The sequence below is a fragment of the Durio zibethinus genome, chromosome 14 (genome assembly GCF_047325235.1).
Source record: "Durio zibethinus cultivar Kanyao isolate XHJ-2024 chromosome 14, ASM4732523v1, whole genome shotgun sequence".
Taxonomy (NCBI): Eukaryota; Viridiplantae; Streptophyta; class Magnoliopsida; order Malvales; family Malvaceae; genus Durio; species Durio zibethinus.
The window spans coordinates 20,115,229-20,136,905 of record NC_143175.1 but is presented as its reverse complement, the minus strand read 5'-3'; the positions used below and the strand labels follow the sequence as shown (position 1 = coordinate 20,136,905).

Sequence of the window (21,677 nt, the reverse complement as noted above, 5' to 3'; positions counted from 1 at the left end):
GATTAAGCAAAAATTATTCAAAGATTTGAACTGCAAAATCCCTTATTCTAATGGTAGTTAGAGAAGCCTAGGGAATGAACAACGAGGTTTAGGGCCGTTGAAGGGGCATAACCGTCTTAAAAAAAATTTTAGATCCATATTTAAGTGTAGTAGTCAGAAGCAAGTGTCACGCTAAACACTCAAAGTAATAAAAAATATATTTTTAATCATTTTTTTTAAAAAAAAAAGTTATAATTAAATAAATTATTTAATTTCTTAAATTATAATAAAATATAATATATCATATATGATAACTTAAAATAAATAATTATAAAATATATATTTAAAATAATTTAAATAAATAATCATTTATAAAATTTAAATTTAAAATTTTTTTATAAAAAAAATAATTTTAATCAATTATATCAATCATTTATTAATTTTCAATCGCATTTAAACGTTACCGTTGCACACATTAATAAATTAAAGTTATAAAAAAAGTTCATTATTACGTGTCGCTTTGTTATTCTTTTATTATCCTTTTCGCTTAAAGTTCAATGCCAGTTTCTCAACGGCATCTTTGCAATCAATTCTTTTTTTGTTTTGTCCTTTTTCCCCACAAATCAAAATGGGGACATTGTTGAATATTCTATGGAAATAATAAGTAGAAAACAAGAAAATATCACTGTCCTTCAGGACCAGCAAACAGGTCTTGCTTGGAATTTAACTCTACTTTTTTGCCCACTTGCGTTTCAAAAGTGGCGTACTAGATTCTAACTTGGTGCATCTGACTTTTCTTCATTAGAAACTTGATATCTAAGTCTTTATCACGATTTATTGCCGATTAAAAATCTTTTTACATTTTGGATGTGTATCAAAATGATAATCTAATTCTGAATTCAAATCATGATAATTTTAAATATAGAATATTATTATAATAAAAAATATATTTTAAAATTAAAAAATTAAAATATATATATTTTATATCTGAAATGTAAACTTATAATATGAATTTTTATTTTTTTATAAAATAAATAAATCATCAAATCTTCATGTGAATAGCAAATCAAAATGTCTTGGAAAATATTTGTATGCCTTGAATTGAATAAAATCCCTCTTGTTACATGAACAGACGGCAGCTTAGAAGTTTCTTGCTTGACTCCTGAGACGAACAAGATTACCTGATATTATGAGTTCGATTTTGTTATCTTCATATCATTTGCGAACATCTTGCGTCATCAATTTGGAAAAGAACCTCTCTCGTTGCAACGTATTTCTCCTCTTACTTGACAGTCAACAGCCCAACAGGTTGCTGTTCTAGAAGGATAAATATAAAAATATATAAACACAGGAAGAGTGAAAGTAAAGCAAGCAAGTCAAGCACACCAATATATATTCATATATTCTGCTAATTTCCGTCACCAAGCAATCTAAAGTCAGTGTGTTTACACAAAGAAGTGAAGAACCCACGTGAGTTTTATTTTTTATTTTTGTTTTTTTGGTAGTTTATTAGAAAAAGGAAGTACACTCAATCCTCACGGTTGAAAAGTTTGGATGCAGAGTATCCATGATAATGACTAATCGATGGATTGGCATTCCAATTGGGTTGTCATTAGCAGAGTATACATAACAATGACTAGTCAATGGATTGGCATTCCAATTGGGTTGTCATTAATGGTTTGAAGTTTGATGTCCAGTGTCCTAAATTTCCAAAAAAATGTTCTACCCCTCTTTTATATTAACTTCTCATCAGTGCAGCTGTGACCCCACAGTCAGACTTATTTTGTTCCATTTTATCGACTTTGGAAGAAGACAGATTCGAACCTGCTCAAATCGACAAAATATATGCACTTATCATTCAGTCAAAAATCACAAGTGCCATCTTACCGGCCGAGGAAAATGCATTCATATTAGCAGGAAATATTTAAATAGAGGGGAAACACGTTCTCCAAATATAAATAAACTTGGATAAACCAAATCCTACCATCCATAGAAATTCACGGATCCTACATGATAAATAGACAAAAAAAAAAGAGTACCTGCCATACTGTTAAGACCTAAAAGTTCAAAGAACATATTCAGAACGCTTAATAGCGGTCAAAGGAAGAAGGGCGCCCTCCTCTGCCTGGGCGATCATAAGGACCAGCCCTGTTCCTGTAGCTTCTTCCATCATTGCGTGCAGGTCCTCCACTTCCGTACCTATCACTGCCTCTCGAGGCAACATCTCGATACCCTCTCTCCTTTCCATAACCATTTTGAGGGAAACGATCTGAACCACCATATCGATCACCAAATCGATCTCCACTTGGGGGATACCTGCATTTTTTAAATAGAATACAACAGGTCTTAAGGAAAGCAAATCTGGATTCTGCATGAATAGAAGTTGAGTTTAAAGGCTAGAGCATAAAACCTGATATAATATAACATCATACACAGTAAGTTTCAAAGCATACATTGTACCAACCGGCTTTGTTAAAGTTTAGCTTTGATGGCGCTTTTAATGTTAATATGAAGATTTGGGACGGATTGGAGTTGTTACTAGGGACGCAGATGGATTTCTAATGGGAGCTTTGTCTACTACCATGGAAAGGGTGATTGAACCGAAAATGATTTGCTAGTGATTGGGGCTTTACTCGCATCTTATTGGAAGGGGATGCACTGGAAATCATAAAACAGTTGCAGTTGAGAGAATTTGCCTTTTCCAATATTGGTAACATCATGGAGGAAGAAAGAATGAGGCTGTCAGGATTTCGAGAAACCAAAGTTGAACATGTAAGCAGAAATGCTAATGAGGCTGCTCATTGGCCAAGTTTGCACTGAAACGGAGGAATTATGCTGGGTTGATGATTGTCAAGATATCATTAAACTGATAGTTGAGAATGAATGTACCTCTTTTTTAACTAACGGAAGTTCCTTTAGTAAAAATAAATAAATATAAGAAATGACAGAAAATAAAAAATGGCTAGAGAATTTGTCATTCTGCATTAATACTTGATAAAACCTTATACCTGTCACCAATATATCGATCACGGCTTCCATATCTATCATCTCGGCCATCAAAACGGTCCCTATCTCCATAGCGTCCACCATCATAACGGTCATCCACATAACGATCCCGATCTCTGAAGCGATCACCGCGGTCATCAGCTCCTCCATACCTTGAACGTGAAGAAAAGATACCTCCACTCCCACCTCGGCCACCACCAGCTGAAGGGCAATCTCGTGCCCAGTGCCCAAAGCGCCCACATTTGAAGCATTCATCCTGTGCTACAGGCCTGTCTCCACCTGCATAGCCTCCCCTGCCATTTGATGAGTAACCTCCTCTATAGCCATGGTCAAGATCTTCGCCCATTTTGGGTTGAGCCTTGTTCACTGAGATGATACGTTCTCCAAACTCTCGTCCATGCATCTCCCTGATAGCTTCATCCATGGACCGGCGATCTGCAAATGTAATAAAGCCAAATCCTCGTGGACGTCCTGTGTCTCTTTCCAACATGATCTACAGACACACACAAAAGAAGCTAATGCCAAACAACAGAAAAAATGTAAAGCAAGTATTACATATATATTAGACAGCATACATTAGCATTTTATCATGAAAGAATCAAATCAGTAGCATGCATCATTTGTACGCTAAAGGATAGAAGAAAATAACATGCATAAAATGCCCTCCAGATAAGATTACTAGAGGTAAATCAAGTCCCTAAGCTCATGATGAACTCAAGCTCTGCAACTTGAAACATTTAATAGATTTGAAGAACATCACCCTAGACAATTATGTGTCTGAACTATTGTGCCCTTGTCACTTATAGCACTAGATAGTTCAAATATTAATTTAAAAAGAAAAAAAGTTGAAAGGAACATGGTGTTACTGGGCAAATTAAAAAATTCATTAATAGATAATACATTTCCAGTAAAAATTCATCAATTTCAACTATAGAAATGAAATAAATGAACTGCAAAACCATGGTCTGCACAAAGAGTACTAAATAGTAAGGGAAAAAAAAGAATGAAATAAAACTTACTTTCTCCTTGTTATAGTGGATAAAGCATCCATATGTGTTTGATATTGCAAAGATTCTTAAAACAAAACAGAAGATACTGCACATTTTTCCTTTTCTGATCTGATAATATAGAACTCTGACCTGACTCATTTCCCACAGGATCTGACATAACAGTTTATGCATAAGTTATCATAATCCCCATTCGGTCAAACAAATGGTTTTCTTTCTGATTTTCTTTTCTCTCTGCCACTCACTTCATAATACAAATTGGACATCTTGATTAAACCAGTAATCAGTGCTAGTATTTCATTCAACCAAAGTTACATTCCAACTGGTCAGTGTTAACAAACATAAGGTTTCCATGCTGGGCCAAAATCAATCTTTGCCAAGCAGAAACGTTTCCCATATCAACCAGTTTGTGTGCAATCTATAAATGACATAAGAAGCAGATATATCATCAGGCCTCATCACAAGTTTTCTTCAATTTGGAAACGATGCCCAAAACTAGCTGACTCTAGGCATTGGCTAATCCATTCAGCAGGGATACCACAAGGATCAACAACAACACATGGTCACAGTAGCATAACTCATCAAAATCAAGAGAACAATTGTCCCGCTCATCAACATGACTTGTCATAGAAATGCATATCCTGGTGAAGTTGATTATATGTGCAGACACAAGCTACGCTAAAATGGTGTAATTCTCATCTCCACATGGCATCAGTTTCGATGGAGAAATCTAAAAGCTGGTTCAGCCAACTGCCACAAATATTGAGCCCAATATCTTACATTTTCAGCATTTTGGCTTGCACAAGTAGATAACTTTGAAAAGGCTCTTGTTATAAAACTGAAGCAGATAATGCAGTCACTGCAATGCTATAATCATCCAACTTAGTGCTACAGAGAGTGATGGATCTATTATCTGCCATACAGATGCAGTCCTACTAAAAGAACACATTTGGATCCCGGAATAAAAACAATTTCAAGTTTCTGACGCTTCGATTGGAGGCAGAAGCAAAAGAACAACAAATTGGAGCATTTGCTAGATTGATTGGCTGAATGGTGGTAGAGGCATGAAAATGGTAGATTTGAGCTCACTATATGGATATTCATGGATTAGGACTTAAACTGATCTGAAATTCACTTTTAACTAGTTTAAAATGTTAGACAAGAGGAAAGATTAACAGAGCTTCATCAATACTCCAAAGGAAATGGCGAAATTTTTCCTGAACATGGTTACAACTAATCTGGTAGTGACTTCAATTCTATTCTGAATCAATGGGGAAACTCAAAGCAAATCAAAATAGAAATCTTGACAAAATAAGGCTGAAAAACTGGATATTGGACCATGGGCTTACCACATCAGCAGATACGATGATGTAGATCCCATCCAAAAGCAGGTAATTTTGACCTCGGGAAAAACTGCATAATCGTTCATGAGTATACACAATTGTGTTGAATCTTTGCCATCACTAAGAACATAATGGCCCAGAAAACAGTATGCTAGAGAGTAGAGACAAAGATGGCACATAAGCACACTCCATAACTAAAAACGTCAGACATGTGAGATCTGTATAATATCGTAAGGCTCCACAAGTACTCTTCACGACTGAGAAAGGTCTACAAATGCTTCATATACCCTACAGTAAAAGATACCTTGACAACCTCTGGGTCCTCTCAGAAGGCAAATTCACACAAATCATTACCCATTGTTGTCCATCATGAACAAGGAAATTGGTCTTGCCGTAAATTTTTCATAAGCTAACTCCACAAAAGCTTCATTGTGTGCTTTAGCACGAATAGCCTCTTAACAAACAAGGCTTATTTCTTTAGGCACTCTCAATGATCATTTTAGGCTCTTCAAAAGTAAATTTCACAAATAAAGCAAAAAGCTTATTGCCTGGGGCTTCATGCAAGGATTCTTTAATCCAAATATAACTGTTTCTCCATAAAATAATTTAAAAGAATCAGTTTTAGCATCAGCTCCCTTTCATGAACCATACCTCTTAAATTTAAATGAACACTTTGAGCTCGAACATTAGAAATAGAGATTCTTGCACTTAAACGACTTGATGCAGTCACTCCGAATAAAAACAATTCTTAAAAATCCCTTCCACCACATGTCAAAATGTTTTTACCAGCATTTCAATAAGATAAGAAACAAGTAACAAAAGAGAACAAAAAAACAATCCATACATATTAATTATAGCCCAATATCACATAAGCTTGTAAAAAGGGTTCTGATATTGATATATGCAAGCAGTTTCTCTCTATCAGCAATGATTGTGTGAAACATAGATAAGAGACTCATTATGGAGGCATATTTAAAGTATCATGGAGAATTTGACATAATAATCATCTTCCAAGAAAAAAAGGTAACATAACATAAAAATGTTAAAAACTATTGTCCAGACCTGGCAATTTAAAACATGACACATTGACACAATACGAACAAATAAAGGACATGGAGATAACACAGCTTAAAATTAAATAAATAAATAAATTTAATAAAACCAAAATATTGTATTTTATGTTTTCATGTCGACACGAACTATGACATGATTTTCATGTAAAACATGACACGAATACAATATTTTACATGATACGGTAACACAAATTGCCAGGTCTAATATTGTCAAACAAATGTCGCAATGTTTCAACATAAGTTTCAATTTCAATAATTTGGTACAATCTTCTGCCTTCTATTATTAAAAACCCTATTAACGCTTTGGGTTAAATCCAGGAAAAATATTCAAACAACCAAGTTTAGGCAAAGGAAAAGAGTAAAGTTCAAATGGGTGTTAAAATCTTGTGCTAGTAAATATATTCAAGTCACGTAAATCTATATAAAAGATCAGAGTCTTTGTTTTTGCCAGCATATATGTGAAGTATATGAAGAGTAGATCCTTATGAAACACAATAGCTCTGTCCAAGCTGTTTACCTTCGTAAAGCATATCCAAATCAAGAGTTTCTAACACCAATTATAGAACAAAACAAGATTGAATAATAACAAAAACTGTTTCTTTTAAGATGAAAATCGGAAAAAAAAAAAAAAAGAAGAAGAAGAAGAAGAAGAAAATACAGAGTATTCCATTCAAACTTCTTGACATGCATATAAACAATTACATGCACAAAACCAAAACTTCTTTTTCTTCTTCAACCAAATCCAAAAATAAAATATTGAAAGACCCCATGCAACAACAACTAGATGCACCTGCTTTTTCACTTGAAAAAAATACCAGTTACCAAGAGATCACTCACAAATTCAGTAATTCACCGGTAGTGACCTACCTGAGCACAAAATTCACACTTAAAAACAAAGTCACTTAAAATTATAGACCCAAAATTAAAATTTTGAGAACGCTACTATCATTCAAAATGACAAAACCCCATTTGAAAATAAAATGATATAAAAATTCTAGAACTTATAACTAAAACATCCTACCTAAAATTAGGCAAATTCTGGCAATCCCTTTTAACACAAATTTCAATGTTGAAAAAAAAAATCTTCAAAATGGGGGGAAAAACCAACTTGTAAAGAATCATAAAAATAATACAAAAAGTCCAAAATTATGAAAACCAAGTGAGCAAATATAACAACCCTTCTTAACACAAACTTCAATCTTGAAACTAAATACAACCCTTCTAAATGCCAAAAAAAAAAAAAAGGAAGCAAGGAGAACCCATTAGTCAAAGCACTAATATAACATAAATTCTAACACTGAAACTACAATATCCAACCAAAATGAAAGCAAATTCAACAATCCATTTTCCCTTAAACTTCAACTTGTTATTTTCCCAACAATTACTCTCCATTTTTCAGGCAACCAAACATAACTCAAACAAAAAAAGAAAAAAAGGCAGAAACAAAGAAAAGAAAACATTTTTTTTTTCAAGACAGGTACCTGAGAATCAAGTATTTTGCCAAAGCGATTAAACGCATGCTCAAGCTGTCGTTCCGTGACATCCCATGATAATCCTCCGACAAATATTCGGTTCTCTTCTTTCCCTGCCATCCCTTACATATAATTCCTGTTTTCTTTCTTTCTTTAAAAACCTGAAAATGGGAGCAAATAAAGCAAAAAAAATTTTAAAAAAAAAAACATTTGTTTGTTTCCTGAGAAAAATCTTAACTTTCCCAGGAAAAAATGCGAAAATTTATTTTTTTGGTTTACCTCTCCTCTGTTGGTTTTTGGGGTTGCAGTGAAATTGTGACAATTTTTTTTTGAGCGATTTTGAAACCCTAGACAGTTATCGAGGCACGTGAAATTTTTTTGCTGCTTGGGTGTTATACGTTCCAGTAATGGGCTTTAGGAACAATACTTGTAAGCAAAGATTGGGCCTTTATGTTCAGGACTAGCCCACTGTAAAATGAATGTGAAATAAGGAGAATTTTTAAACAAAAAGAAATCATTTTTTTTATCCCTTTATCATTTTTATTTAATTAAATAAATGTTTTTATTTGTCATTTACACTTCTTTTTTACATTTAAAAAAAATTGACAAAATGTTCATTTTCCATAGAAAATTAAATAAAACATTGTTGAGGAACTAAAATTAAAATTAGAATTTTGATGAATAATAAAAAGCATTGACATTTTTTTGAGCTACAATCATGTTTGAACTAATGTTACTTTCTAATTCATGCTTTAAAAAAAAATTTACTGATATTATTGGAATAAATTATCAGTTTTTTTTATTTGAAATTGCCGGTTATCAGAATTTAAATTTTGATTACTAAAACTAAAAATGTAGTACTCTAACAATAAATCAAGAATTGAGAAACAAACAATAATAAAATGTCATTATAGTAATATTTTACAAAGTTAAATAAATACACAACGAAATACATAATTCACGTATGAACCGCATAAGAACTGGTGTATGTATCAATCAATGATTCATGACTGAAATATGTTAGAATTGGAGATTTTGTCAAATTATTCAGGCAGGAGGGGGCAGCCTAGTTACACTTGTTCCCCCACTTCTGCTATCTGTTAGAGGCTTCCAGCCCATTTCGTTTTGTAAAGTTGAACTAGTTTTCAATCTCCGAGGAAGAATTTGCAACCTTGGGTTAAGCTCAGTACCTGAATTTTCTGCAGCCAGCAGATAGCTTTTGACAAGCTCAAGCTGGTGGGCGATTATCTCAGAACGTCTAGGAAGAAGCTCTACGGGCTCTCCACCGGGAATTACAATATATTCAATTGCTAGACGAACCTCCTAGAAGAAAACACAGACAGGTGATGATTGAACCGATATTATTAGAGCTTGGAAATTTCCTGGAGCATCATTGTTTGCTATAGAATTACTACTTTTCAATGATAATCTCTATCATTACTACTGATTGCAATAAACAAGCACTTTCATCATCAAGCATTTAAGAATAATTGATGAATTTTCGAACTGTAATGAACAAATAGAACAAGGGAAAGATATTGCACCTCTAAGGCATCAATCTCTTCCAAGGTGGGTTTTCTTTTTGGTGCATCATCTTCAATCTCAATATCAAAAGAATTTCTGTTAGGATGGTTTGATCTTGAGCCGTATGATTTCCTTTCAAGAATCATACGCACTGCCTTCACCATTTGTACCATGGTATTTGACTGAAATCCAAGAAAACTAATATCAATTAAACACATCTTGAATGGTACCATTTCTTTTTTGAAGACATTTCATATCAGCATTAAAGATAGTAGCAGGAAAAAAGGGAAGTAGGTCTCGGTTTTTTTGCACAATTGTTTGTGAATTAGTTATGAAGATACCTTAATGACAAACATTGGAAACTTGTGAAACTTTGCTGTTCCGCGAATCCAGAGGTTCTGCTTTATTTCAGACACAGATGCTAAAATTGCATCAGCCATCCCAATGTCATCAGTAACATCTATTTCATCTTCAAGTCCCATAGCTGTTGTTACTTGTAAGAGATCAGCTTCAAGAATCTAAACAATAAATCCAACCAACAAAAATCATATTAGCACTGCCACACTTGACAGCAGCATTATCAAAAAGCTCATTGAATTTCTCATAAAGGCCAGCAGGGCACCACATTTCATCAAGCCTATGGAACCCACCCACAATATCCTATTGGAGTGTCATCCAATAAGACATGAATCATCAGTTTTTTTTTTTTTTTGACAAAACTTTCTAAAACTATATATAAATTTAGATTAAGTATTTCTCCAATTATATATTTTCCTTCTCCCTTTTGCCCATTTCATCAAGTAATCTTGAAGCCCACCCCCAATTTTCTCAATGTAGCCTCAAATTAAGATACAGAACGCAAAAACGATGAAAATGAAATGGAAATGAAAATTTGTCTATTTCACCTTGTAAGTAAAAACAAATATTGGTGAGCTCCTTTTGCTCACAGATCCGATAAACCTCTTTTTCTTTATAGGATTAGGAAGATAATCTTCATCTTCCTCATTAAAATCTACCTCAGCACATTTTTCTTTATTATCAGGCAAGTCAGATTGCTCAAGATGTCAATTTTAGGTATTGGACTTGAGAGGAATATTAGCTTCAGCCTCCATCTGACGAATTTCGAACAAAGGAGATTTTCCTGGCAACCACAAATGTTTCTACTTAGTACATCTGCTTATATGAAAACGTCAATTCAAATACAGGAATGTAGACACTCAAAGAAGGAATATGTACCAGCCAGTATAGCATCCACTGTTGCATCAAGTCTATGATGAATGCGACACTCAATCCTAGATATCATCTCAACAGCACATGTAAATGTTGGTGGGCCCTTCCTTTCCAGAATAGTCTTTTGCATTTTCCTTTTCTTTGCTTCCTCGTCACCCAGAGTTGCACTCTGTTTTCAAATGAAAGAATGACTTGTTGCAATCCAATGAAAAACCTTCTGTAAAATGGCACAGATTGATCTAATTTTACCTATCTAAAACAATTGTACTTGAAATTTTCTAGTTGCTCCACAAATTTCCTTACAACATGAAACCAAGTGAACAGGCTCGGAGAAACAATGTAAAATAACCTAAGTGGTGCATCCAACTGGAAAAATAATGCCACTTGGAGTATATTGAAATCCATATGAGTGGTATGAAGTGAAAATAGGAGTTGCTTTGCACCTCGATGCCACCAACAAGGATCTGTAGAGAAGGGTTCTTTATTATGTTGTCAACAGTCATTCCATGGGCTGTTCCAACGAGCTGAACTCCTCGTTGAGCAATGGTGCTGGCAGCTAATGCTTCTAGCTCTGTACCAATTTCATCAATTATGATGGTTTCAGGGATATGATTCTCAACTGCCTCTATCATTACCTGCAAGGTAGATGAACCCACCGATAATTATACTTAATGCAAACAATTGCCCAGCATGAGTTATTTTGATGTATAGCAATGAGCAAAACCACAAATCAACACTCACATTATGCTGCATATTTACATTTGGAACTTGCATTCTCCTTGCACGCCCTATTCCTTCATGGGGGATATCTCCATCACCTCCAATCTCATTTGATGTATCTACAATGACAACACGTTTCATGTGTTCATCAGCCAACATTCTAGCGATTTCTCTGCAAAAAACAAAGATTCTTCAGATACACAAATCCCATACCATATAAAACTAATAGAGTTTTTTATGTCAAATATCATAATGGAGATATCCCAAAGGATTGAACCCAATAAAGTTCTTTCAAGAACTTTCAGCAAGCTCAAAAACAGTCAGAGTCAGTTACAATGATGCAAGATCAGACAATATTAAGATAATAAGACTGTGTTAATAAAAATCGAATCCACAGTCAGAAAAAGAAAATAAATACAAGAATAAGTATGAAAAGAGGAGTTATCTAACCTACCTGAAACACGTAAGTAAAACTTATTTTCATTTTAAAAGCTGACAATAATATTTTGAACAGCAAATGGCATCGACCAACAAAAAAGACTTTGGAGGAACTTAGAAACAGTAGATTGAATTTGTAAACATTGCACAGGTATGTACCTGATTAAGGTTGTTTTACCAACTCCTGGAGGACCTATGACCAGGGTGGAGCCTCCTCCTTCAACTAAGTCCCGTATAATCTCAGCACTTCCAGACACAGCTCGACCCCACCCGACAAGTGAGGCCAATTATTTGCAATTTACCGTTTCTAATAGCACTTAATGCGCAGAGATTTAAATAACGATCGCGGTCGCGTTTTTGGTCGCGTCGCATTTATCGCGTTTTCAGATATAACGAAAATCATTACAATCACTGCGGTTATCGCAGTTGTATTTTTTTTTTTTTTTGCACAATTTTATATAAAATATAATAATTATAATTATAATTATAAAAACTCTTATTCAATAATTTTAAAAATAGTTTATGATACTATATTTTTTATTTTTTAAAAAAATTATTCATAATTTTATTTAGATTATAAAAAACATTCATATTTGGTTTATTCATAAAAAAATTTATTAAATTTCATATAAAAATTATAAATTAATATATAACACAATCAAAATATAATATTTAATTTTAATTAATTTTTGTCTAACTTATACAAAAAAAATTTATCAAAAATTTTCATCTAAAATCTCTATATATGTTATATTAAATTATTAATCCCTTAATTTTTTTAATTATAAACTTTCAATCTCTCTAATTAGATTTTATCTAAAAAAATTTCAAAAATTAAAAATTTTCAAACTTATATTTTAATAAACTTTTCAAACCTATATTTTTTATTTTTTAGTTTTTAATCTTAATAAGAGTAATAGATCATAAAATGCTAAATTTATTAAATAACTTAATCTTTTTTATACACTAATTGATATAAATTTTTTTGTCACAAATAACTTTCAATAATTATATAATAAATACAATCTTCAATAATTACACAAAAATAACAAGAATTAATCTAATATCAAAAAAATTGACAACAATAAAATATCAAAACAATAAAAAAAAAATTAAAATTCAGATGCAAAATTATAAATTAATATATAACACAATTAAAATATAATATTTAATTTTAATTATTTTTAATCTCACTTATACAAAAAAATTTATCAAAATGTTTCATCTAAAATCTCTATATATATTATATTAAATTATTAATCTCTTTTTTTTTTAATTATAAATTTTTAAAACCTCTAATTAAATTTTATCTAAAAAAAATTTAAAAATTAATTACAAAATTAAATAAAAAATTCAACTCTCACCCCCCACCACCCCACCATACCCAATCCCTTCCCACCACCCTACACCCCACCCCACCCCACCCCACCCCACCCAATCCCTCCTCGGATGCTTGCCTTAATGCCCCTCAAATGTTTAATTGTAGCAAGACGACAGAACCATCTAGAACCAACTTCTGTTCATCTTTTTCGCACATTCAAAGCTTTGTTTTTCAAAATTTTTTTTTGTTTTTTCATCTCTCATTTTTTCTCGTATTTTTTTATCATTATCACTTATTCAATACATCTCGTTCGTCTCTCTCAAGTCTCAAACTCTCATAACATATCATTTTACAAAATTTTACAAAAAAAAAATAATTTAACTTTCTTTTCTTACTTGATCTTGAATATTGATTGAAAACTTGATGTTGATATGAATTCGAGTACCGAAATACTAAATGGTTAAAACTTGAAATTTTGTTTTTTTCTCAAACTATTAGATCCGTATAAAAAAAACGAAATAACAATAATAACAGTCTGTTATTGTCATTATTCTCCGTTAAATCGTTATTTACGACTGTTACACTTTATTTTTATTGTGAATAAATTTTACAATCGTGTTTTATCCAATAATAATAACGGATGATGACGTTATCGCTATTTTACTATGGCTATTTTGTTTTTAAACCGCTATTTGAATATTTGCTTATGCGATGTAAAGATCCATCAATACCTGAGCCGAAAAATCACCAACCTAGAAAAAAACGAGTAACTTCAGTTCACTTTTATGCCAAAAGAAGCAACTTGGACTACAAAAAGAACTCAGCCAACCCACGAGAAGCCCAATTCAACACTTAAAAAGAAACTACTAGTATCTGACTACCAATCATTATCATCATACGACCGATGTTGACCATGTTTGTTACATAGTATATAAATTAGTAAATAAATAACTGACATTATACGGGGAAAAAAAAAGTAGTTGGATCTCTACCTGTTCATAACAGGTTAAAGCTAAACAAAAACAATATTAAAAAAGTAAACTTTATCGAAAAGGTGGTAGATGCTGCCTCATTCCATTCCACCCCGAGCCTAAACAAATGAATTAATAAACGAAATAAGGTAAAAAAGAATTACCCAGTTCATTAACCAATGTAAAAAAGTCAACTTCTTCCAAAGGACAATTAAAATAATTTCACGATCTCAATCTTCCTATGCACAGTAACATTAAACCATGTTATTACCAAAATTATTTGATGTGAAAAGCTCATATTACTGGAAACCTCATTACATACAACAAAAATTAAAATTAAACCTACTAGTTCACTTAAAATTACCTTAGATATTGCATGCCTTAAATCTTCATGCATAACAGGCTGTTCCGAAATAACCCAATCCCCAGAAGGAAACCTCCTCCCCAAATCCAAAACCACCTCAATCAACTCTCCAATCTCTTCATGCCCGCAAAGCAAGCTATTCATCCTCAACGGCAACATTTCCAGGAACAGCTCAAGCTCCTTACAAGCCTCGACCGGGGAAGTTGAAGCCGGGTTCGGGTAATCCGACGACGACCCATTCGAGGATGTGGTACGATCAGACTGTTTACGGATTTGTGGGGTCCGGAGAACCGAGTGCTGAGATTGTCTCATAGATGCCGTAGCTGCTCTTTGATGAGCTCCACGCGTCCTTGTTATGAAGTGGGAATGCTTTTGACGGTGGTGCCATGACGTTGCGTTATTAGTGATGTCAATTAGAACAAATCTCGATTTCAAAGCTCTCATTTTTTTCCTTTTTTAGCTCTAACAAGTTAGTTTAGTACGTTTTTCTCTCTTTGGGTTTTTCTTTTCCTTTTAGTTTGTTAAAAGGAAAGGAAAGAAGATATGGGAGGGAAAGGGGGAAGGAGATGATTCGGAGGGATCTCCCCTGGGATTGAAGGGAAAGTGGGATCCAAACAGTGATGGAAGTTAACGACCGTGGACGTAAAGAGGTTGGTCTGGTTGGAGGACACGTGGGGCTATTGGATTTTGGACCAAATTTGTGTGGTAGACAGAAGAAGAGAGTTTGAGTTTAGGTTTTTGTTTTTGTTTTTGTTTTAGTTAGTTCTTGAGTTGGCTTTGATTCTTTGGAAGTTGAAAACTCTTTGGAAAGACTTTTCTCATTTCTCTTCCAACTAATACAAAGCATGTAACAAATTTGTACGGGCATCAAATATGACTTTTTTCGACTGAAAAGAAAATTAAGATTATTATGGTGCATTGAATTTAGATTTTTTATTCATGAAATGTTTTTGTTTTAAATGCAACAGTTGATGATTTACTAAATTGGTTTAGAGTATTACGTTTGTTTTTTATTCCAAAGGAAATTCTTAGCCTGGTCGGCTGGTCGCTTTTCTAAATTGGTTTGCGTGCCTACCAAAAACACTATTTTGGAAAGCCAATGACCGCTCAAAGTCTTCACCATGTTATTCTTAAAGCAAGTGCTGGAGCTTAAGCCAAATTTCTTCATAGGCAATGCAGAGATGGGAATCAAACATCTTTTCATTTTCTTTTTAAGGCAACTTTACAATTTACAGTTGGTATCTAGTCAAAAGACAACAACAAAAAAAAAAAGATGTGCTGTACAGTGACTGTGGAGACCTTAGAGGCCTTTTGACACGGTTAGTGATCTTAAACTATTCCCAACCCATTAATATTTTTCTAACACCCTCTTCGATCATATTCCCGGGAACACGAATACTATCTCCTTCGTCGAGTAGGATCCTATATACTTCCCATTCCCGATCGCAGATCATGTGTCTCCCTATCTCAACCTGTGAAAGTTCAAAAAACCAAATTGCAGTTAGAAATTGAGGAGAACAACCATTTGTTAGTGACAATAATAATGGATATCAAGGCCAATACCGAAAAGATCTGGATGCTAAGATTCTTGAGAGCAAGGGTTATGTCATGGAAAACAAGAGGCCGGCCTCTGCCAGACAATTCAACAGGGTTTGCTACTAGTAGCTCAGTATCAGGGCCCCGGCTTACCACAGCCACTCTAAGAGGACGCCAAAGCTCCATCCTCAAACGAGAGCATAATGCATTTTGCTTATTGCGGTCAACAATCTTCTTACCATCGGCTTGCACTATGAACAAGTCCAACTCACAGCCACCTTTTTGGTTTGCAAAGAATCGTCCATAAGAAACCTGCTATGAAATACTAATTTTTAAATGAAGCATTTATAGGAAATTGAGTAATCAAGGAGAGAAGCCAAGTTACATAGTTTTGCAGTTATGACACAACTCTTTTCGACCAGGTTCCATCATGGAACCACAATGTCTAAATGAAATTCCAAGCATTAATCTGTAGACACTCAAGTTTCAGAAGATAATCTCTTGCAATTTTAAAGTATAAAACCATCAAAAGGGGGAGGAATTGGCCATTTAACTTATCATGGGTTTTGCTCTTCAGATTTACCGATGGCAAGCAAATGCAAAGTACTGTATGTATAGGCCCAGAAATCAAAGAAAAAAAAAAAGAAAACCTTTTTCAATACAAATGTTAATAGTTTAAGATATGTACCTGGATGTTGTAGTCCTTTAGGGTTCTCATGATATCATAAATTAGACCTTTGTGATCCTGGCAGAGGACTTGAATAAGCGTGTGGGAGGGGCTAAGGTTGTTGTCCACTGTAATCGATATAGGGTTTGAAGCAAGTAATCCACTGGGATATCGTGCAAGCAGCTCTAAACTGAACATGTCTTCGGTGATTGCAGAAGGAAGGAATGAAGTGCCTTGTGAACATGCAGTTATTTCTGGGCCAGCTGATTCGATCTCACAACTTTCCAATATATCACCTAGTGCAGTTTTCAAGTGAAGAATTGTTTGACCCTGACGTTCTTTCATATGAAGAAGTTCCCTAAATTATAAAAAAGGGGGGAAACCAGGTTACAAAAGCATCTCAACAATCTCTCTCTCTCTCTCTCTCTCTCTCTCTCTCTCCTATATAGCATGTTTCTACAGCTATGTTGACTTTTTTGTTTATCATCTAAACATACATGCCTGCACACACACAAATATATATCAGGAAACAGCAAATACATGCATTGTCCTGATAAATCAACATAATGGTACAAGTTTAATGTGAGTCCGGGGTGATACCAGAAGCTATCCACATATCTTCTCTTCTTTCCTAATTCACTCCATCACAATGTGCCCAGAAAAGAGGTTGTATCTCTTCCATTAAAAGAAGTTAGCTTCCTCTTAATGTCAGATAAACTACAAAAAAGGGAATTTTTTTTATTTATTTAAAAGTCCAATTTGAGGGTCCAATGTATTAATTAATAATCAAACTTCTCTTTTCTTTCAATTAGAAATACCATCAATTTAAGTTTCATATGTAATGAATTGTGAAAAGTTCATTCAATTTAATGAAAAAGATCAAGTATAACTTAGGGATATAGTCATATGACAACCAAGGATATAAAGCAGCCGTGAAACCATATATGGTGCTTTGATGTGTCTTTTATTAGATAATCACCACTCGACATTGCTTTAAAAACAAATCGTATCTGCTTTCTTAAGAAATCACTTCACTTTGGAAACCAGTAGAAGTAGAGCATTCCCTTTCAAGAGATCAGTTAGTTTTATGTGTAAGTCTAAAGCAATATGACTCACAAGAAAAGGAAACTAGAGTTCATTTATGCCTAAATTAATTCCAAATTCTAATTTTCAATTATTCAGTATGTTAACCTCAACAGCCTTCCCCTGTTTCACATGTAAAACACATGCCATTTATTAGAACTACTTTGTGCCCCAGTCAACTGATTCCGTTTGTGGAGAAACCATTATGAAAAGATTCACACCCTTAACAATCCAAATACTCTATTCATTTTTCCCTATATGTACTAGACAATCAAATAGGTCAAAAAGAACCAAGCAACAATGCAATGAGGAAAATAGAATGATCAACTACTTTCAAGTTATACATAAAGTTCTCAACACTAACAAACCTGGTATCACTGATGAAAAAGAGGTCCATCACTTTTCCATCTGGAGTAGTAGAAACCTTCACTCTCTTTATTGTAAGCTCCAGCTCAAAAAGGACCCGAGTTACATCTATCATAACCAAAAAAAAAAAAGCAAATTTAAATTAACTAAATGACAAGGACATACCAATTACCATAAACACAAAAGAACTCTTGATTAATCTCAAAAATCAACAAAACTACACTCAGTTATGGAGCAGTAACTATAACCAATTAAACAAGGAAAAATAAATTTAAAAGAAAATTCCAAACAGCAGATGGTAGAGGATATGTATATATCTTTCCCACTCAAAAACCCAGTTTGTTGTGTTTGAGTACACAACTCTTTGCCTATATAAGCGAACAGATCACTTGGCAATGAAGGTAATTCATTAAGAGAAACATACTGGTATGGTAGAAATTCATAATGTTATCGTTGAGGGGCTGCATGTTTTACAGAAAAGTCATGGTGATACCAGTCTCCCTTTGAAAAAATGCTCACATTCCTTTTGATACCTGTTTTCCTTCTAAAATAGTTGTACTTTAAGAAAGGCTCTCGTTTCCTTTCACCAGACAATTTCTAAATTCGATAATTTTCCAAATAAAGTAATTTAAAATTTGAATCCGAATTTTCCTTTCTTTCCCCCAAAATCCAGCTACAAGATTGAAATAAAAAGTTTAGTTTTTAATACTCACATATTGTTATTCTTCAAAACTCATACAATTCACATTAATTTTGCCATGCATTTTGGCTTTTCAAACATCTTGAACAAGAATAAAATTAACCCTATAATATTAAACCGAAGGCAAAATAAAACCAAAAATATTCCTTCTCAAAGGTATTACTATTTCATTCTCATGAACATATTTCCAGTTAATAAACAAATACAAATTTTGTCCAACACGATTTAATCAAGAAACTTTTCTGAATTGCAGCACAAATACTATCTTGCTCCTAAAAGAGAAGACAAAACCTCACTTTAAACATTAAGCACTGAGGCAAAACAATATCCAGTTCTCAGAATAGCTAAAAAAATAGAATGTTAATTAAATAGCTAACTAATTGCTACATATTCCTATAAAAGATTAAATCTGAAGAAAAGAAAGTTTACCATGTAATAGTCCTTTCCTATCACAAGAACACCAAAACTTCAGAAGAAACACATCCAATTTCTTTGGCTGCTGGTTTGCAGGCCGGTAATAGTCAATCCCAGATGTCGAGAAATACGATGGACACACTTCTAGTAGCCTTTTTTCCAGCAAATCCCACCTTGTGTTTATTTTCCCAACCACCCAAAGCACTACGTAGCACCATTTCCCATCTGTTGAAAAATCTTATCCACAAAAAAAAAAAAAAAATACAATCAATAATTGACTAACACTTCCAAATCTGTGTGCCATCAATAGATAAAATATTAAAACAAAAATTTTGAAAAAGGATAATAACAATAATAGAGTAAGAAGTAAATCAATAGGATATATCATAAGAAACCATGATCAATCAAGTGTTTTTGCTTGCTAAACAAATTGAAGATTGCTAAAGATTAAAACAAAAGAAACAGTAACCAGTTTGATTCATTTTTCATATCCCAAAAAATTACAAAAAAAAAAAAAAACCAAAGGACTAATATTCAACCAGTTAAAACTTCCCATGAAGATTAAAAAAACAAAAACAAAGAAAATCACAATGACACATCATTTATATTTTTGCTACAACTCCAAAAAACCCCCAAAAAATTTTAAAAAATGGTGAGTAAATGAAGCTTACCTCCTCTAGCAATGCTTAACCCAAAGAGTAAAATAATCCTACACAAATCACAGCCTAACCCGGTTTTATCAGGGCAATTCACTGTTATAACAGTGGGATCCCCTGCTTTCTCTGCCGGACTTATCACTACAACATCTTCTCTTAAAATGCCCATCTTTCCCCTTTTCTTCTTTTTCCTTCACTTTCTCTCCACTTTTGCTCTGTTTTTGCCCTGTTTCCTCTAATTTTTTGCTCCCAAAAATGGGTTTTTTTTCCTCACTCTCTCTTTCCAATTTTCTTTCTTTTAGCCTTTGCCTTCTCACTTATGTTCTTGTTTAGTTTTGAGACAAATGGATTGGGGTTTCCGTCCGAAACAGTGAACAGAAACAAAACACAAGACAGAACTGTCAACTGAGAAAAGAGAAGAGATATTTTCTCTTCCTCTGTTTCTCTTGTTCTTTTCTTTGCATGGGATTTTCAAATTCTCGCCCTTTTGTTAGGTATTTATTTGTTGTTGAGAGTTGAGACGCTGAGAAAAAACAAGGAAATTTGTCTCTTTTTTATTCCCACTGTCTTTTTTTTTTTTTTGTCCTTTTTTATATCTCAAAATTATATTTTTTTAATATCTAAAATTTTTATTTTTTATATTTTAAAATTATATTTTAATAATTTTTTTACTTTTTAACATTAAAAATTTTGAAATTTTAATTTTATAAAAATTTTTAATTTTAATATTAAATATATCAAAATCAAAAGTTTTTTAAATTTTTATGAAAGTCAATCAAATTCAAATAATTTGAGATGAAAGGGGTAATAATTATTTTTTGTCCAAATGATAATTATTATGTTAGGCTTTAATTTTATTGGTTAAGTGTGATCTGCTCCAGCTGAATCTTGGGGCTTTTTGTTTTTTGATTCTGAACTTTCAAAAATCAATGCAATTTCTTCAACTTTTGAGTTTTTTTTTTTTTCAGTCCATAATTTAAAATAAAAGAGAAACTAATTTTATTGAAGGATATTAAAAAAAACTGAAGATACTCCATGCCGAATCACAAAAAATTTACGTTTGTTTTAATTTTATATCCTAAAAATTTGTCTTTTGGATGTTAATTTAGAGCGTTAGAAATATTCATAAAAAAAAAAAAAAATCATCACCAGTGGTAATAATTATAGCTTTGCTTGTTTGGTTTTGATCATTGTCATTCAAGTCAAAATCTTGGATGTCTTAAAATCAAAAAAATAAAAATATACTATTCGACCTACTTTTATTTCAATAATTTTGATGCACTTACAAAAATTTATTAATTTGATTTTAATATCTTATCTATGAATAAATTAATTTATTTATAAATTTATAGATTTTATCATTAAGTTTATTCAATAATTACATGTCTTTTTAAAAAGTATAAATATTTAGGATAAAAATTAATTTAACTCGAAAAAAGAAAAGTTTATTAGAAGGAAAATTTTGATAAAAGCTTTTTTTTTTTTTTCGGAAAAAGACATGAAGGAAAATTTTCGGAAGTGATTTATTTTTTTAAAGGAGTTCAAAGGCAGCCAATAGAACAAAATTCTTTGCTTGTGGTTCTGGTATCACTCAAAAAGAATGGGAGCTTTGCTTGGCTTGGTAATTGGGTGATGGTAGGTGGGTTTTTTTTTTTTTTTTTAGCAAAAATAAAAATGCATTTTTTATTAACTAGCTTTCTTTCTTTTCTTCTTACATTTATGCTTACGCTGTTAATTTTCTTTGTCCTTTTCCCCATCTTGTAAGTTTTAACATTCCACGTTCAATTAGTCCAATTTTTCCACAATT

At 32.8% G+C, this 21,677-nt stretch overlaps 2 protein-coding genes and 1 pseudogene across 9 annotated transcripts; all 3 read right to left on the bottom strand.

Moving 5' to 3' along the window:
• Positions 1-979: 979 nt before the first annotated feature.
• Positions 980-8,305, bottom strand: LOC111293922 (glycine-rich RNA-binding protein RZ1C-like). Of its 7 annotated transcripts, none has more exons than XM_089743724.1 (6): positions 8,160-8,305; positions 7,890-8,041; positions 4,005-4,145; positions 2,988-3,478; positions 2,019-2,295; positions 980-1,296 (listed from the first exon to the last, which is right to left on the bottom strand). In XM_089743724.1, the coding sequence occupies exons 2-5, from the start codon at positions 7,998-8,000 to the stop codon at positions 2,067-2,069; spliced, it is 972 nt and encodes a 323-aa protein (XP_089599850.1). In that variant the 5' UTR covers positions 8,001-8,041; positions 8,160-8,305; the 3' UTR covers positions 980-1,296; positions 2,019-2,066. The 7 variants fall into 7 exon arrangements, with proteins under 7 accessions (XP_089599850.1, XP_022742716.1, XP_022742715.1 ...); XM_022886981.2 differs by having other exon boundaries at positions 980-1,291; XM_022886980.2 differs by lacking the exon at positions 980-1,296 and having other exon boundaries at positions 1,924-2,295.
• Positions 8,306-8,760: 455 nt separating this feature from the next.
• On the bottom strand, positions 8,761-15,319 carry LOC111295527 (protein SEEDLING PLASTID DEVELOPMENT 1-like; annotated as a pseudogene). Its single transcript, XR_016327667.1, has 10 exons — positions 14,449-15,319; positions 13,821-13,865; positions 11,952-12,112; positions 11,376-11,526; positions 11,078-11,269; positions 10,641-10,803; positions 10,310-10,545; positions 9,746-9,922; positions 9,425-9,586; positions 8,761-9,203 (listed from the first exon to the last, which is right to left on the bottom strand). The product of XR_016327667.1 is annotated as a protein SEEDLING PLASTID DEVELOPMENT 1-like (transcript).
• A 313-nt stretch (positions 15,320-15,632) lies between these two features.
• On the bottom strand, positions 15,633-20,332 carry LOC111295542 (ACT domain-containing protein ACR10-like). Its single transcript, XM_022889071.2, has 6 exons — positions 19,886-20,332; positions 19,230-19,451; positions 18,103-18,208; positions 16,673-17,009; positions 16,012-16,296; positions 15,633-15,920 (listed from the first exon to the last, which is right to left on the bottom strand). Exons 1-6 carry the CDS (start codon positions 20,037-20,039, stop codon positions 15,783-15,785), a joined length of 1,242 nt encoding a protein of 413 aa, XP_022744806.2. The 5' UTR covers positions 20,040-20,332; the 3' UTR covers positions 15,633-15,782.
• Positions 20,333-21,677: the final 1,345 nt, after the last annotated feature.